The 17734-nt window shown below is 42.3% G+C and overlaps 1 protein-coding gene across 2 annotated transcripts in view; it reads left to right on the forward strand.

The window, feature by feature from the left end:
- The first annotated feature begins 1586 nt into the window (after window positions 1-1586).
- LOC149435983 (uncharacterized) overlaps window positions 1587-17734 on the forward strand; it is an 89173-nt gene continuing 73025 nt past the window's right edge. Inside the window, exons 1-3 of one of the 2 annotated variants that reach the window (XM_089662194.1) lie at window positions 1587-1915; window positions 12042-12419; window positions 15885-16193. In XM_089662194.1, coding sequence (XP_089518320.1) covers window positions 12146-12419; window positions 15885-16193 — 583 coding nt within the window. In that variant the 5' untranslated portion in view covers window positions 1587-1915; window positions 12042-12145. The remainder of the gene's footprint in view (window positions 1916-12041; window positions 12420-15884; window positions 16194-17734) is intronic. The other variant, XM_089662193.1, reaches the window with a different exon arrangement.

Here is a 17734-nt window from a genome sequence, read left to right on the forward strand (position 1 = left end):
TGTATTCAATTAGGCAGGCTCTTGCGCTACATAGTTGAAGGTAAATCTAAAGGAAATTGGACAGAAATTTGTAAGAAAATTGTATAGTGCATGGCCAGAATTGGAATTCACAACCACTAGCACCAGCCAACTCACCAGCTAAGCAGCTTTTCAGAGGCAGACCTCAGTTCTTAGTAATTTTTATGTCGGTTGGTGAAGCGCGGCACTCTTTCTGAGATCTAATTATAACACGCTGTATTCCTATGGGAGTGTGATTAGTGAGGGCGATTGACAATATATTTATTTATTTATCGTTGTATACATAACAGCTCACAGGATCCACTGTATTAATTGTTTACACCCACAACTACCCACCTTGCACCACCAATACATGGAGGGCTCCCCTCCATCCCACATGGAAGAAAAATACTTTTGAAATATATTTTAAAAATATTCTTCCCAAATATATTGACATACTACAATTTTGGCCGTATTCAATACATTTAAAAAAAAAAAATATATATATATATATATATATATATAAAACAAAACATATGAAAAATATTTTTAAAAATATAGTTTTTTAAATATATATTCTTCAGATTTTTTTGTAACATACATAAAAGTCATTTTAACATATATTTTTACATATACTTGTAAATGCATTCCAAAAATGTAGATTAAATGTATTTTTAAAGACATACAGTATATTTGAAAATGTACTGGTCATACATTATAGAATTTTCTTGAGAATTTTACTTTTGATTTACCAAAAACCATATAATAGGAGGTCAAACCTAAACATTTTCAATTGTATTCAATTAGGCGGGCCCATGCTCTAGATAGTTGAAGGGAAATCTAAAGAAAATTGGGCAAAAATTGGACAGAAATTTGTAAGAAAATTGTATAGTGCATGGCCAGCCTTATGCAGGCCGTAGACGGGTCGAACATTGGCCGATTGGTCGGCCGAAAAAAATATCGGCCGATTTTCACACCGTTAGTGGGTTAATTGGTCAGCCGTTTTTCGGGGTTTTGGCACATTTTTTTTATCGGTAAAGTTGGAAAATTTGCGGCCGATTTTGACGATCGGCCGATTTTCCCGGCAATAATGGGCAAATCAGCCGATTGTTTTACCGATAAAAAAATCTGCACATGAGCCGTGACCTGCAAGAAGAACAAGAAGAAAAAGAAAGAGAAGAATAAGAAAGAGAAGAATAAGAAAAAGAAGAAGATGAAAAAGAAGAAGAAGAAAAAGAAGAGGAAGAAGAAGAAGAAGAAGAAAAAGAAGAAGGAGAAAAAAAGAAAAAGAAGAAGAAAAATAAGAGGAAGAAGAAGAAGAAGAAAAAGAAGAAAAAAAAAGAAAAAGAAGAAGAAGAAGAAAAAGAAGAAGAAAAAGAGGAAGAAAAAGAGAAAAAATTAGAAGAATCAGAAAAAGAAGAATTCCAGTCTGCTATTATATTTTATATGAAAAGTCTTGCGGTTGCAACAATGTACCTATTTGTATCCGAATAAAACCATCTGTATCCGAAATGGATACAAATAGATACATTGTTGCAACCGCAAATCTTTTTCATGTCAAATATAATAGCGGAGCTCTCTGCAGGGACAGAAGTAATTAAATTACGGCAGTAGACGGGACAAAAATCTGTCAATTTTTTACCGTTGGTGGTAACGTCGGCCTATTGAACAACCGATTTTCGGTTTTTTAATTAAAAAAACACCGGTTTTCGACCCGTCTATGGCCTGCATTATCCAGAATTGGAATTGGAATTCACAGCCACTAGCACAGCCAACTCACTGAGCCAGTTAAGCAGCTTTTCAGAGGCAGACCTCAGTTCCTTCAGTTTCATTTAAGTGATGTCATCACGCAGTAATGTTTTCTCCTCCTTTAAACTTCTTCCGCAGAAATATGAAGGACGGGCTGGAACACACCGAGGTAAGATCATGCTGGTCAGTCTCCTATTGTTCTGTTTGTGAAACTATACAGTGAGTACGGTGCAGGGGGCTCTGTATATGATGAAGATCCTGTTACCTCCTCCTCCTGCTGTGTGACATTGAGGTCGATTTACTAAAGGATGTTCTCTTGGCAATGTGAATGTTCACTCAATGAATGAGGTGTCACTGAAGGAAAAATTCATTTCACAATAATCACATGCAAGAAAAATTCAAACAGGACTTTTCTACATGCGAATGGATGGTCAAGCACGGCTAGATCTCATACACTTCCGCTCAGGGGCGGACTGACAATTCATGGGGCCCCCGGGCAATAGTGGATCATGGGGCCCCTGTGTGCTCCCCCACACTCAAACCACACCCAAAAAAAGCCTCTGAAAGGTACCAGGGGCATCTCATGGGGTCCCCTACTGACCCCGGGCCCTCAGGCAGTGCCCAAGTGCCCGAATGGTCAGTCCGCCCCTGGTTCCGCTTCTCTAGTAAATAACCCAAAAAGTGCTCAGCAGATCCAGATAACAACACATGACTAATGCAGACCATACATGGTTCAAATTCCGAATGATTTTTCGTCCAAAAAACAAAAACGTCGTTCTGTAATCCCATGGTGCCACCAATGATTTTGAAAATCGGTCGTTTGTCACGAATTTTCCAGCATGCTCAATAAACAAAATGTGGAGGAACAACTAAAATCGGCCAATGCCATTGCCCCACTAACAGAGCGAAAATCGGCCGATTATTCTTAGGTCCGATTTACGTACAAAAATCATTTGGAATTCGAACCATGTATGGCCTGCATAGGTGCTTATTTAGTTATTGCACATCTAGTTCATTTTTCAAGAAAGGCCTTCGCGTGATTTAGGCTGTCCATACACCATAACATTTTCTGTCCAATTTCTGCCCAATTTCCTTTAGATTTACCTTCAACTACAGTTGCAAGAAAAAGTATGTGAACCCCTTGGGATTACGTGGAGTTTTGCATGAATTGGGCATAAAATGTGCTCTGAACGTCATCTAAGTCACAACAATAGAAGAACACAGTCTGCTGAACATAATACTACACAAACATTAGATGTTGCCATGGTTTAATTGCACATAACATGTAAACATTCACAGTGCAGGGAGGAAAAAGTATGTGAGGCCCTAGCTTAATGACTTCTCCCAGAGCTAATTGGAGCCAGGAGTGAGCCAACCTTGACTCCAATCAGTGTGAGGATATTGGATGTGTTGCTGACAGCTGTCCTGCCCTTAAAAAACACACACCTGTTTTGGGTTTACTGGTTTCAAGAAGCACTGTCTGATGTGAACCATGCCTCGCAGAAAAGAGCTCTCCGAAGACCTACCATCAAGAATTGTTGACTTGCATGAAGCTGGAAAGGGTTACAAAAGTATCTCCAAAAGCCTTGATGTTCATGTGTCCACGGTAAGACAGACTGTCTACAAATGGAGAAAGTTTAGCACTGTTGCTACTCTCCCTAGGCGTGGTCGTCCTGTAAAAATGACTGCAAGAGCACAGCGCACAATGCTGCATGAGGTAAAGAAGAATCCCAGAGTGTCAGCTAAAGACCTACAGAAATCTCTGGCACATGCTAACATTTTTGTTGACACATCTACTATAAGGAAAACATTAAACAAGAATGGAGTACATGGGAGGACACCACGGAGGAAGCCATTGCTGGCCAAAAAGAATATTGCAGCACGTTTGAAGTTTGCAAAAGAGCACCTGGATGTTCCACAGCACTACTGGCAAAATATACTGTGGACAGACGAAACCAAGATTGAGTTGTTTGGGAAGAACACACAACACTATGTGTGGAGAAAAAAAGGCCCAGCACACCAACATCAAAACCTCATCCCCACTGTGAAACATGGCGGAGGGAGCATCATGGTTTGGGCCTGCTTTGCTGCCTCAAGGCCTGGACAGATTGTTGTCATTGATGGGAAAATGAATTCCAGAGTTTATCAAGACATTTTGCAGGAAAACGTACGACCATCTGTCCGCCAACTGAAGCTCCGCAGAGGCTGGGTGATACAACAGGACAATGACCCAAAGTATACAAGTCATTCAACAAAACAATGGCTGCAACAGCACAGAATACGCCTTCTGGAGTGGCCCAGTCAGAGTCCTGACCTCAACCCGATTGAAATGCTGTGGCATGACCTTAAGAGAGCGATTCACACCAGACATCCCAAGAATATTGCTACACTGAAACAGTTTTGTGAAGAGGAGTGGTCCAAAATGACTCCAGATCGTTGTGCAGGTCTGATCTGCAACTACAGGAAACGTTTGGTTGAGGTTATTGCTGCCAAAGGAGGGTCAACCAGTTATTAAGTCCAAAGGTTCACATACTTTTTTCTCCCTGCACTGTGAATGTTTACATGTTATGTGCAATTAAACCATGGCAACATCTAATGTTTGTGTAGTATTATGTTCAGCAGACTGTGTTATTCTATTGTTGTGACTTAGATGACGTTCAGAGCACATTTTATGCCCAATTCATGCAAAACTCCACGGAATCCCAAGGGGTTCACATACTTTTTGTTGCAACTGTATGTAGTGCAAGAGTCTGCCTAATTGGATACAGTTGAGAGTGTTGTTAGTTCTGACCTCCTATTATATGGTTTTTGGTAAATCTAAACCAAAAATCTCAAGAAAATTGTATAATGTATGGCCAGCCTTAATCCCACCTTTCAGTCCAAACTGTACCGATACACAGGGGTTTACCAAGATTACATGGGGTATAGCAGTGTTTCTCAACCTTTTTTCAGTCAAGGCACCCTTCAAAATTATGGACAGTCTTGAGGCCCCCATTCTGAAATGGGGTGTCCTTTAGACTGTCCATAATTTTAACCACTTCCCCTCTGGCCAAAGTAGATAAACAGCCGGAGAGGAGGTTTGCCGGAGCGGGTTGACATTTCTAAACGTCCCCTTGCATCCATTGCCTGTGTGCGCTCCCTGGGAGCACTCAGCACCATGATCGGTGCCCGCTGTGAAACACAGACCACTGTACAGCACCTTTGTGTGCGGTCCCGATCATGTGATCAGATTGGCCAATCAGTGATCACATGAATAGGAGTAAGCAAGATGTCACTTCCTGACATTGCTTACTACTTGTGAAATCTGTGAATGATCACAGAGGTCACATGGTACAGGGCCATTCACAACAGCCTTGTACCATGTGACAAGCTGTGACCAATCACAACACACACAGTATTTCCAATGGCTGCAAGAATGCAGCCAGAGAGAAGGAAAAATGATTGCTTTTACAGCCTTTATGGGTGTAAAAGCAATCAGTGTAAAAAAATTTTAAATAATTAATAACCTTCCTCACCCCCCACAAGTAGTACAGTGTCACCATGGTGACACTGTACTGCTAGGGTGACAGTATGTTAAAAAAACAACAACAAAAAAACATAAATAATAATATAAAATAATAAAATAAAAATGTAAACAAAATTTTGAAAAATTATAATTTTTGGTTATAAACTTATTTGGGTTAATTTTTTTTTTTACTAAAAAGATAACTGAATACATTTTGGCCAAGATTTATGAAGAAGGATTATTTATTTGCAAAATGTATAAGGAAAACACTTTTTTTTCTAAATATATGGACTTTTTCATTTAGATAGCAAAAAAAAATAAAAATCCCAGTGGTGAATAAATACCACCAAAATAATGCTTTATCTGTCTCAAAAAAATGCTAAAAAATTAATATAGGTACAGTGTTGCATGACCGCGCAATTGTCATTCAAAGTGTGATAGCGCTGAAAGCTGAAAATTGGCCTGGGCAGGAAGGGGGGGAAAGTGTCCGGACTGGAAGGGGGTGAAAGTGTTCGGACTGGAAGGGGGTGAAAGTGTCCGGACTGGAAGGGGGTGAAAGTGTTCGGACTGGAAGGGGGTGAAAGTGTCCGGACTGGAAGGGGGTAAAAGTGTCCGGACTGGAAGGTGGTGAAAGTGACGGACTGGAAGGGGGGGAAAGTGTCCGGACTGGAAGGGGGTGAAAGTGTCCGGACTGGAAGGGGGTGAAAGTGTCCGGACTGGAAGGGGGGGAAAGTATCCGGACTGGAAGGGGGGGAAAGTGTCCGGACTGGAAGGGGGGAAAGTGTCCGGACTGGAAGGGGGTGAAAGTGTCCGGACTGGAAGGGGGGGAAAGTGTCCGGACTGGAAGGGGGGTAAAGTGTCCGGACTGGAAGGGGGGGAAAGTGTCCGGACTGGAAGGGAGGGAAAGTATCCGGACTGGAAGGGGGGGAAAGTGTCCGGACTGGAAGGGGTGAAAGTGTCCGGACTGGAAGGGGGTAAAATATATTGGTCTTTGGCTAGCCATACACATGTAGATTCTCTTGTTCAACCCTATGGGCTGTGAGAAATCACTTGATGCCCCCGTCCTGGTGGATGGAAGATTGTTCCCTGTAACTATTGTACAGAGACAGTCACAACACATTCAGATGTCGGAATACCCAAACTGTGACTGCAAAACCCATATTTTTCGGATACAGTGGGAAGGGTTAGAACCAGGGGCAGACTGACCATTTGGAAAATCGGGCACTGCCTGAGGCCCCGGGGTCAGTAGGGGTCCCCATGAGATGCCCCTGGTACCTTTTTCATAGGCTTTTTTGAGTTTGGGCAAGGACACAGGGGCCCCATGATCCCCTATTGCCCAGGGGCCCCATGAGTTGTCAGTCCACCCCTGGTTAGAACATTGCTGAGGTTTCTTGTTGTGTTGATGACCTTTCCTCCATTTCCTTTTGGATTCACAAAGACGTCACCAAGACACAAAGTGGAAATTTCTATCGTGGAATCACAGACAGAAATGAAAAGAAAACCTGACAGAGGTTCTAACTCTTCTCACAATAAAAAAAAAGAAAAATCTGACTGGAGCTGAGCTTCAAAATACTACAACCAACAAAGTGAAGTTGTGGTCACTCCAATCATCCAATCTTTGTACAATGCAATTTTTACACATTACCTACACATGATTGGGCATTCAAAGTGAACACAACTTCATTTTCCTAAGTGAACATTGTAACGGAACCGGACCCCGACTGCACTTAGGTATTTCCGTTAGACTCCCAATTCCCTGTCGGAACACAGATCCACGGACACCACTCTTAAACAAAACCAGGAAATAGACTACTTTATTTTAACACAGACACAAGATACAGGTGAAACTCAAAAAATGAGAATATTGTGCAAAAGTTCATTTATTTCAGTGCAGCAACTTAAAAGGTGAAACTAATACATGAAATAGACTCATTACATGCAAAGCAAGATAGTTCAAGCAGTGATTTGTCATCATTGTGATGATTATGGCTTACAGCTCATGAAAACCCCAAATCCACAATCTCAGAAAATGAGAATATTGTAAAAAAGGTGCAATATTCTCGGCTCAAAGTGTCCCACTCTAATCAGCTAATTAAGCCATAACACCTGCAAAGGGTTCCTGAGCCTTTAAATGGTCTCTCAGTCTGGTTCAGTAGGAATCACAATCATGGGAAAGACTGCTGACCTGACACCATCACTGACACCCTCCATAAGGAGGGAAAGCCTCAAAAGGTAATTGCAGAAGAAGTTGGATGTTCCCAAAGTGCTGTATCAAAGCACATTAATAGAAAGTTATGTGGAAGGGAAAAGTGTGCAAGAAAAAGGTGCACAAGCAGCAGGGATGACCGCAGCCTGGAGAGGATTGTCAGGAAAAGGCCATTCAAAAGTGTTGGGGACTTTCACAAGGAGTGGACTAAGGCTGGAGTCCGTGCATCAAGAGCCACCACACACAGACGGATCCTGGACATGGGCTTCAAATGTCGTATTCCTCTTGTCAAGCCGCTCCTGAACAACAAACAAGGTCAGATGCGTCTTACCTAGGCTAAAGAAAAACAGACCTTTTCTGACCTCAGTGGTCCAAAGTCCTCTTTTCTGATGAGAGCCACTTTTGCATCTCATTTGGACACCAAGGACCCCGAGTATGGAGGAAGAATGGAGAGGCCCAAGGACCCCGAGTATGGAGGAAGAATGGAGAGGCCCAAGGACCCTGAGTATGGAGGAAGAATGGAAAGGCCCAAGGACCCAGAGTATGGAGGAAGAATGGAGAGGCCCAAGGACCCTGAGTATGGAGGAAGAATGGAGAGGCCCAAAGACCCCGAGTATGGAGGAAAATGGAGAAGCACAAGGACCCCGAGTATGGAGGAAGAATGGAGAGGCCCAAGCACCCCGAGTATGGAGGAAGAATGGAGAAGGACAAAAACCCCGAGTATGGAGGAAAAATGGAGAGGCACAAGGACCCTGAGTATGGAGGAAGAATGGAGAGGCCCAAGGACCCAGAGTATGGAGGAAGAATGGAGGGGCACAAGGACCCCGAGTATGGAGGAAGAATGGAGAGGCACACACTGCAAGATGCTTGAAGTCCAGTGTGAAGTTTCCACAGTCTGTGTTGATTTGGGGAGCCATGTCATCTGCTGGTGTTGGCCCACTGTGCTTCATTAAGTCCAGGGTCAACGCAGCCATCTACCAGGAGATTTTGGAGCACTTCATGCTTCCTTCCGCAGATGAGCTTTATGGGGATGCTGACTTCATTTTCCAGCAGGACTTGGCACCTCCCACACTGCCAAAAGCACCAAAACCTGGTTCAATGACCGTGGGATTACTGTGCTTGATTGGCCAGCAAACTCGCCTGACCTGAACCCCATAGAAAATCTATGGGGCATTGCCAAGAGAACGATGAGAGATATGAGACCGAACAATGCAGAAGAGCTGAAGGCCGCTATTGAAGCATCCTGGTCTTCCATAACACCTCAGCAGTGCCACAGGCTGATAGCTTCCATGCCACGCTGCATTGAGGTAGTAATTGCTGCAAAAGGGGCCCAAACCAAGTACATATGCATGCTCTATGTACAATCCTTGTTCTATGTACAATCCTTGTTTTATTGATTGCATGTAATATTCTCATTTTCTGAGATTGTGGATTTGGGGTTTTCATGAGCTGTAAGCCATAATCATCACAATGATGACAAATCACGGCTTGAACTATCTTGCTTTGCATGTAATGAGTCTATCTCATATATTAGTTTAACCTTTTAAGTTGCTGCACTGAAATAAATGAACTTTTGCACGGTATTCTAATTTTTCGAGTTTCACCTGTATATACATTCAAGGGAACAATTCCCCCCTCCCTGCATAAGGACACAGGGCGAGGCAAATTAAATCCAGCAACAAGAAACACATCAGCAGGCAGTCCCAACAGGGGGAAGGGCTGCCGGAAACACCCCCCACCAAGCCAATACACAAACACACACATCCCATAATAGTTTGCTCCCAAGCAAGACACACAATAGAACAATGGGATACAGCCACATGGCACTAAACAATCAACAACCCCCCACCCCAACTATACATGTCTACATATCAGAACATCTCACCCTGCACCCCTAACAAGCACAGGGTAACATACACATAAGAGGGATATGGGGAGCTGAGAAAGGGGTCTCCCGACCTCTCCAAAGTGAGCTGTGTTCCATGGGCCCCCCACCCAAAGTCACTCCCATCACAAACATCATCTACTCAGCGTATTCACCCCAGTGTCTCTATAAATGTTCAATTATTTAGAAGGACTTGTAGCCTGAATATTAGCATTCTCTGAAAGAGTGGCCATCTATGGTGGTCTATGTATTTTTTCACGACAAGCCACCTCTATCACAGGAGTGAAGAGCAATCTCCAGTACTTCCAGAAATGAGGAACATGACACTCCCTCCTCTTCCTCACATGATACAGCTCTAGAACAGTGTTTCTCAACCTCTTTTTCACTTGCAACGCTCTTTAAAAGAATGCAAAATTTCGAGACACCCCAGAATCAAAAAACTAAATGTTACTTATCATTGGTAAGCCTGAGCCCAGGGCAATGCATTCAGCCATCTTGATGAAACTAACTTCACAGCAGAAGCCCTCCTTCACATCAGAGGTTCCCTCATCGCTTTAGAAGATCAACCATCACATCGGAGGTCCCCCACAATACCAGAGGTTCCCCCCATCACAGAGCCCCCCCAATCAAACTGTCCCTATCACAGAGCCCCCTCCCCACCCATTCACACTGTCCCCATCACAGATCCTCCCAAGCACACTGTCCTTCGTGGGCAGCACAGTGGCTGAGTGGTTAGCACTTCCACCTGGCAGCACTACGGTCATTGGTTTGAATGCCAACCACGGCACCACATGCATGTGGTTTGCATGTTCTCCCTGAGCTTGTATGAGTTTCCCCTGGGTACTCTGGTTTCCTCCCACACTCCAAAGACATGCTGGTAGGTGAATTGGCTCTTGTCTAAATTGGCCCCAGTATGTGTATGTATGAATGTGAGTTAGGGATCTTAGAATGTACGCTTCTTGAGGGTTAGGGACTGATGTGAATGTACAATATATATGTAAAGCCCTGTCTTAATTGTTGGCACTATATCAGAACCCGTAATAAAATAAATAACGGAACCCCCCCAATCACACTGTCCCCCATCACAGAGCTGCCCCCCAATCACACTGTACTCATCACAGATCCTCCCAGCCATAGAGCTCACTATACACATAGGAATCCAACCATTTTTGTGTGCAGGAGGAGATCTGGAGGAGGCAAGCTTCCATCTTCTCCTGAATGCTGGGAGTGGTCCTGCATGCCACCTGTCCTGGATCAGAGTCCCACCTTGGCATGGTGTAGGTGAGCCAGCCATGATCACTATAGCAACAAAGTATGCTGTGTGTTCTCTACATAGAGCTTCATTTGTAGTTATAGTGCTGTAGGACAACCTGTGTGCTCCATGTCAACGCATGATGTTGATCAAGGGCAAACTGAGTCCTATATTATCAGCACCTGGAGGAAACCCAGAAGGTACCCATGTGGAGAAACACTGCACTAGACATCTGAGCCACCAATCTCCAGATCCCAGCGATGTCATATGGGTGAAAGGGAGAGGATCCTTATAAGCTCTGACCATGGAGTTCCCACAGGGATTCTTCTCTTCTGTGGGTGAATGGAGCAGTATGGAAGAAAAGGGAATGAGATTACATGCAGGTGAGGGGAATTGGCAGTTCAGTGAACCTGTTACATGTGCAAAGCCCAGGTCCAGTAGCAATAATTTATCATGATTATAAAATCCCCTGGACCCATGTAAAATATTCTCACTTTTGTACATCTTCATTTAACCCCCCTGGTGTTATTCCCGAGTGTAGCTCGGGGTTAACTTTCAGTACCAAAAGCGGTAACCTGAGCTACACTCGGGAATACACTGCAGCGTTGCTCCGGGATCCCTCCAGCACTTATCTTGTCCTGCGCTCCCGCGATGTCCCCCCTGCAGAGTCCCCGGCAATATCCTCCGGCCAATGCCGGCATCCATCTTCCGGGTTCCGTTCCCTGCGAGCGTCGGGACGTACGGGGCTTACGGGGGACGGAACCAGTGGGAAATTTAAAAATGTTAAAAAGCGACATTCACTCAATACACTAAAATCACATAGTATTCCATTCCTGTATCAAACCATTTCACATACATTTTGTCCCGAGTGCTTTGTCCGGCGCCCTGCTTGCATTTTTACTGTTCTTTCTGCCTGGAAACTGAGAAACGTCCATGGCGTCCAAAAAGCGTCCCTTTAGGTCAAAAGCGGTTTTAGACCGGCTAGAGAACAGCGATAGTAAATCAGAACCACTTGCAAATTGAGTGATGATTTGTGGGGGAAATTCCTCATCAGACACTGAAAACGATTCTGCGACTTTGCTCAGTGATGTGTGAACTTGGCGCTATATTTCACATTTCAGTGTTTTTGGTTTGATTATATTATTGAATTAAATTTATTATTATATTATTATTTTTTATGATTATTATATTATAATTTATGATTTGTGTTTAAAATTTTATCATACCCGGGATGTTTACTAGATTCTTGTTCGGACAGATTTCAGTGAATTATTCCTAAAAATTACAGGCCTACAATAAAAAAACTACATATTTCCATGCAAAATAATGTACCGCTTTGAGCACAGAAATATTTACATAATTATACCGCTAGGGAGCTTAAACAAACCTACTGTCTTTTTTTCTGTGTGACCTTCTAAACTTTTGATAAATCATTGTTGGTTTTCAGATGTAACACAATCTTACTATCAAAAATAAGTCACCCTGCGTTTCTTGCATCTCCTTCGGGGAAGTTCTGAGTCGGTGGAGGGTCACCCGGTGTAAAAGGAAAAGATGGTGCTACAACTTCAAGATTTATTTTTGATGTTTCTCAAGAGGCTGGACAAAGAGAGCTTTTCTCAGTTCAAAGCAAGGTTAAGCACATTGAATGTGAAGAAAAAATATAAGCAGATCCCAAGTTCCCAACTAGAAGGTGCAGATCCACAATCTGTCACTGACCTCATCCTAGAATTCTACCCTAACTTCTATGGGTTCACTGTGTTCCAGGCTGTCCTAGATGCCATCAATGAGAAGGGACTTTGGAATAAAGTGCTGGATGAATTGGAAGGTATGGTAGACTTGTCTGTAACAATCACAACAATGAGAAATTTCAGTGGGAGTTTGGGTTCAATGGGGGGATAAGCCCTCTGACATTATCAGGTTAAGGCATAGTATAAAGAAGGATAGGGGTGAGTCCAGGAATGGGATTTAAAAGTCCACAATTTCTCATGTCCCTCTCACCCGCTCTAACACAGTGGCTCTTAACCTTTTTGAGTCACAGACCTCTTTAAGAATATGATGAAAGCTATGGACCCCCCATAATGATAACAAATTAAATGGTAAACATGCGACAACAACAGGTCAAGAGGTGCTTAGTGGTCGGTTCTATAATTAGGGGCAGGGTGCATTTTCTTTCATTTCTTTTACAGGGAAACCATTGGCTGGGACAGTAATTTTTTATCTGACCCTCACAGACTCCCATAAACTCATCCATGAACCACTTAGGTGTCCACAGGCCGCAGGTACGGGAACCCTTGTTCTAACGCAGGAGTCTCCAAATGTTCTAAACAAAGGGCCAGTTTACTGTCCTTCAGACTTTAGGAGGGCCAGTCTGTGGCCATTGGGAGCAGAAAAGGTCCCAACATCAGCATCAAAAGCAATGCCCCAACATTGGTGTTATTGGGAGGAATTGTGCCTCATCATTGGTGTCATTGGGCCCCATCATTGGTTGTCATTAGGAGAAAATTGTGCCCCATAGTTGATGTCATTTGGAGGAACTGTGCCTCATCATTGGTTTCAATGGGAATAATGGTGGACCCTTAATTTGTGTCAGTGGGGGGGGGGGGGGGGATTGTGCATCATGGTTGTTGTCAGTGGATGAAATAGTGCCCCAAGGGCTGGGTGAAAGCACGCAAAGGGCCGCAGTTTGGAGACCACTGCTCTAACATATTGTGTATATCTCTTTCCCTTGCTCTCTCATGCCATTCTCCCTCTCCTATCATTCTATCGTCTCTCACTCTCTCTTGCGCGCTCTCTTTTTTCACCCATCTCCTCTCTTTCTTTCTCTCATTCTCCCTCTCTCTCCCCTCCCTTCTAATCTATTTTTTTAATGCTTTCTTTCTCTCTTCTCCAATCTTCCTTCCTTCCTTCCTTCCTTCCTTCCTTCCTTCCTCTTCAACTCTCTCTCGCTCTTCAGCTTGCTCTCTCTGTCTTGCTCTCTATCTCCTTTCACTCTCTCCCTTTCTCTTTCTTGCTCTATCTCTCTGTTTCTTGTTCTCTCTCTCTTTCTTATTCTCACTCTCTCTTTCTTGTTCTCTCTCTCTCTCTCTCTCCTCTCTCTCTCTCGTTCTATATCTCTGTTTTTTGCTCTCTCTCCCCGTTTCATGATCTATCTCTCTTTTTCTTTCTTGTTCTCTCTCTCTTTCCCGCTCTCTCTCTCTCTCTTTCTTGCTCTCTCTCTTTCTTGTTCGCTCTCTCTATTTCTTGTTCTCGCTCTCTCTCTCTTTCTTGTTCTCTCTTTCTTTCTCTCTCTTTCTGATTCTTGTTCTCTCTCTCTTTCATGATCTCTCTCTCTTTCATGTTCTCTCTCTCTCTCTTTCTTGCTCTCTCTCTCTCTCTCTCTCTTGTTCTCTCTCTCTCTCTCTCTCTCTCTCTCTCTCTCTCTTTCTTGCTCTCTTCCTTGTTCTCTCTCTCTTTCCCGCTCTCTCTCTCTCTCTTTCTTGCTCTCTCTCTTTCTTGTTCGCTCTCTCTATTTCTTGTTCTCGCTCTCTCTCTCTTTCTTGTTCTCTCTTTCTTTCTCTCTCTTTCTGATTCTTGTTCTCTCTCTCTTTCATGATCTCTCTCTCTTTCATGTTCTCTCTCTCTCTCTTTCTTGCTCTCTCTCTCTCTCTCTCTCTCTCTTGTTCTCTCTCTCTCTCTCTCTCTCTCTCTCTTTCTTGCTCTCTTTCTTGTTCTCTCTCTCTTTCCTGTTCTCTCTCTCTCTCTTTCCTGTTCTCTCTTTCACGTTCTATCTCTCTTTCTCTTTCTTGTTCTCTCTCTATTTCCTGTTCTCTCTCTCTTTCTTGCTCTCTCTCTGTAGAAATTATGTAGCTTAAAACAGACGTCTCATATCTTTCAAAATGACAGCAAAAGTCATTTAGAAGTAATTTTAACTTCACGTGTGAATGAAGCTTTGGAAAACAGGTGTTAAAGATGAACCATGGTATATTCATGTCTAAGAGGTCAGCAGGTCATAAGCTTAGTTTTAAGAATAGCAATTGGAATGTAAAAAGATATTGATATGCAGTAGAACAAAGAAAGGATATGTCTTTTATAAAGAAAATCATGTCTAATCCATAATATAGTTAGTTGGATAATTATTTCATATAATCAATTTATTAGTTAGGAATAGTGTGTGATAAGTTTAGTATCAATTATTGTTGGTTATATCTATGCATTTATGTGACCATTATCCTTTCTAAAGATATGTGAAGCCATTATATCAGATGACAGTATCATATATTTCTGTCTTCTAAGAGGTTTTCAAATAACGTCATACTAAGTATAGTTTAGAAGGTTTACATATATGGACACTAAGAGTATATGTTTAGAAGAAGCACAAATAAGGGTTTTACTTATTTAGCTCACACTGAATTAGGAAATAACTGTTTAGTGGGTTGGTCTGGTAAAATATATATAACATGTGCCTTAGAGATAGAGAGTCACATACACTCACTCACACTCATACATCAAGACATTATACAGCTGACACGCACTGACATATTTGTCTCCTGGTAAGGCCTGCAAAGCCTTGATACACCTGTTGTCTTCCTTGCCGAGACTGAAACACTTGTCATAGAACAGACAAGAGATTAGACATTTCTCCAAAGCTTATTTCTTTTTCCATAATCTACAACTTTTGTTATATTTTACTCTGTATTTTATTTTATCTTTTGTATTCATTTTTGATGCCAAGTGTGCATTAAATAAAAGTCACACTGTTTTAAGTCAGCCTGGCACTAGAACAATTTGCCTCAAACGCCTAAAGACAGACACTTAAATAATATAAGTGTCACGATATTTAACACTCTCTCTTTCTTGTTCTCACTCTCTCTCTTTATTGTTCTCTCTTTCTCTTTCTTGCTTTCTCTCTCTCTCTCTTTCTGATTCTTGTTCTCTCTCTCTCTTTCCTGATCTCTCTCTCTTTCATGTTCTAACTCTTTCTCTTTCTTGTTCTCTCTCTCCTCTCTCTTTTTCTCGTGTTCTCTCTCTTGTTTTCTATCTCTCTCATTCTCATTATCTCTCTCGCTCCTGTTCTCTCTCTTTATCTTTCTTGTTCTCTATCTTTATCTTTCTTGTTTTCTCTCTCTCTTGCTCTTTATCTTTTTTGTTCTCTCTTTCTCTATCATTATTTTTTTGCTTTCCTTCTCTCTTGCCTTTTCTCCCACCTGTTCTCTCTCTCTCTTGAGTTCTTTCTATCCTTATATCTGACTCTCATTGTAACCTCTCTCATCCATCATATGTATTTTATTTGTTCTGTGACCCTCCCCCACAGAGAATAGAGACTTCTTGGACCTACACCGATCAGATTTGATTGTATACGGGAAGGTTCGTGTAGATCCGATTCTGTACTATCTGCACCACCTAAAGTTACTGACGGATAAACAGTATGAAGAATTAACGAAACAACCGACATACGAAGACAAGATGGGGGGCTTGTTAGATACTGTGCGATGCTGGGATGGCAAAAGCAAGTACAAAGTCATGAGGGCTCTAGAATGTTATAATCCTGAAGTCCTTCAACTAAGAACTGCTGTCTTTCGACAGAACAGCATAGAGATTGAGAGAACGTACTATGAAATTGGTAAGGATGTATATTGTACCTTCATATTATGTCATCCATAGAGTCTTGTCCATGATCTACAAACAAAAGAGTTTGACAAATTTTAATTAATATATATTTTCATCTTCCTTTATAGTGTCAAATCTCTCAGAAGGCAATCACCTTACTTATCTGTATTTTATATTTAATTATTAAGGATAGAGAAAGATATTTAATTGTTATTTATTTCAGGTACTTATATAGCGCCGTCAATTTACTCCGTGCTTTACATATATATTGTACATTCACATCAGTCCCTAACCCTCAAGGGGCGTACAATCTAAGGTCCCTAACTCACATTCATACATACACATACTAGGGACAATTTAGACAGGAGCCAATTCACCTACCAGCATGTCTTTGGAGTGTGGGAGGAAACTGGAGTACCCGGAGGAAACTCACGCAGGCACAGGGAGAACATGCAAACTCCAGGCAGGTGTGTTGAGATTCGAGCCAATGACCCTAGTACTGCCAGGCAGAAATGCTAACCATTTAGCCACTGTGCTGCTCTTTTTATATGTACATTTTACAAAATAAGCTTTTCCCATTAAGGTGAGATCCCAGATTAAATCCTTCTTAAATTAGACCATAAAATACCAAAACTCCCCTAATGTGAAAAGAAAAAAATAATTCTACATTTCATTTGCTTAACCGAATCAAACCCATGAGAATTACACACTGGATGGAGTTTTATATTACCCTTTTACAGTATTAAATAGTTTTTATTGATCTTTTTTTGTTTAAAGTGTTACTAAATCCACAATTTTACAATCAGTCTGTAGATGCAGTAAAACATGCTTGCTATACTCACTGTGGATCCTAAGAGGTTAATCCTCCACACTGTGTAAAAAGGGTGTTTGATCCTGACTTCTCTAATCCTCCCCTTCTTGGGAGAGTGCATGTGATCAGCACAGGGCCAATCAGCACTGTCCAGAGAGAGGTCAGGGGTCCTGCATTCTCCTACAGGAGAATGAAAACTTCTCCTACAAGCTTTAACCAGTGCCTTGCTGCACACCGATAGCAGTTACAAGCCTGCTGATGAGAAAAGGTATTTAGCAGTTTATATTTACTACAATAATTGCATTTCCATGTTGTGTGTACTGTGGGAGACCGGATATAGAGTTCTCAGGTTTGTGGAAAGGTGGGAGGGCTCCATAAGCCATAACCTGTCAAAGCCTCCCAGCCTGTCCTGAGGTGACTTCACTACCTCACTCAAACACTGCTACTTACCCTCTATCTAACATAAAAAACCTACCTAACTAACCTGGAGGGCATTACAAATATTTATATAGTCCCAACCAATCTTTGTGAGCTCTGCACTGGTGGCTGCTGGAAAATGGTTGCTACTAGTCTGAGATCTAGAGCTTTCTTGTCTTGTCCTGAGAGGGGAAGTCCAGCTTGGAGGGTGTCCTGTCCTCTGGGTAGTCCTGTCATATGCTTGCTGTTCTTGAGGCCTCTACTGGGCTAGCTGAGAGGCCTGGAAGCTGACTGAGGGACTGTCTCTGGTTGGATCTGGTCTGGGA

Source organism: Staurois parvus, unplaced genomic scaffold, assembly GCF_062004578.1.
Source record: "Staurois parvus isolate SC_StPar_1 unplaced genomic scaffold, SC_StPar_1.0 ptg001435l, whole genome shotgun sequence".
NCBI lineage: Eukaryota > Metazoa > Chordata > Amphibia > Anura > Ranidae > Staurois > Staurois parvus.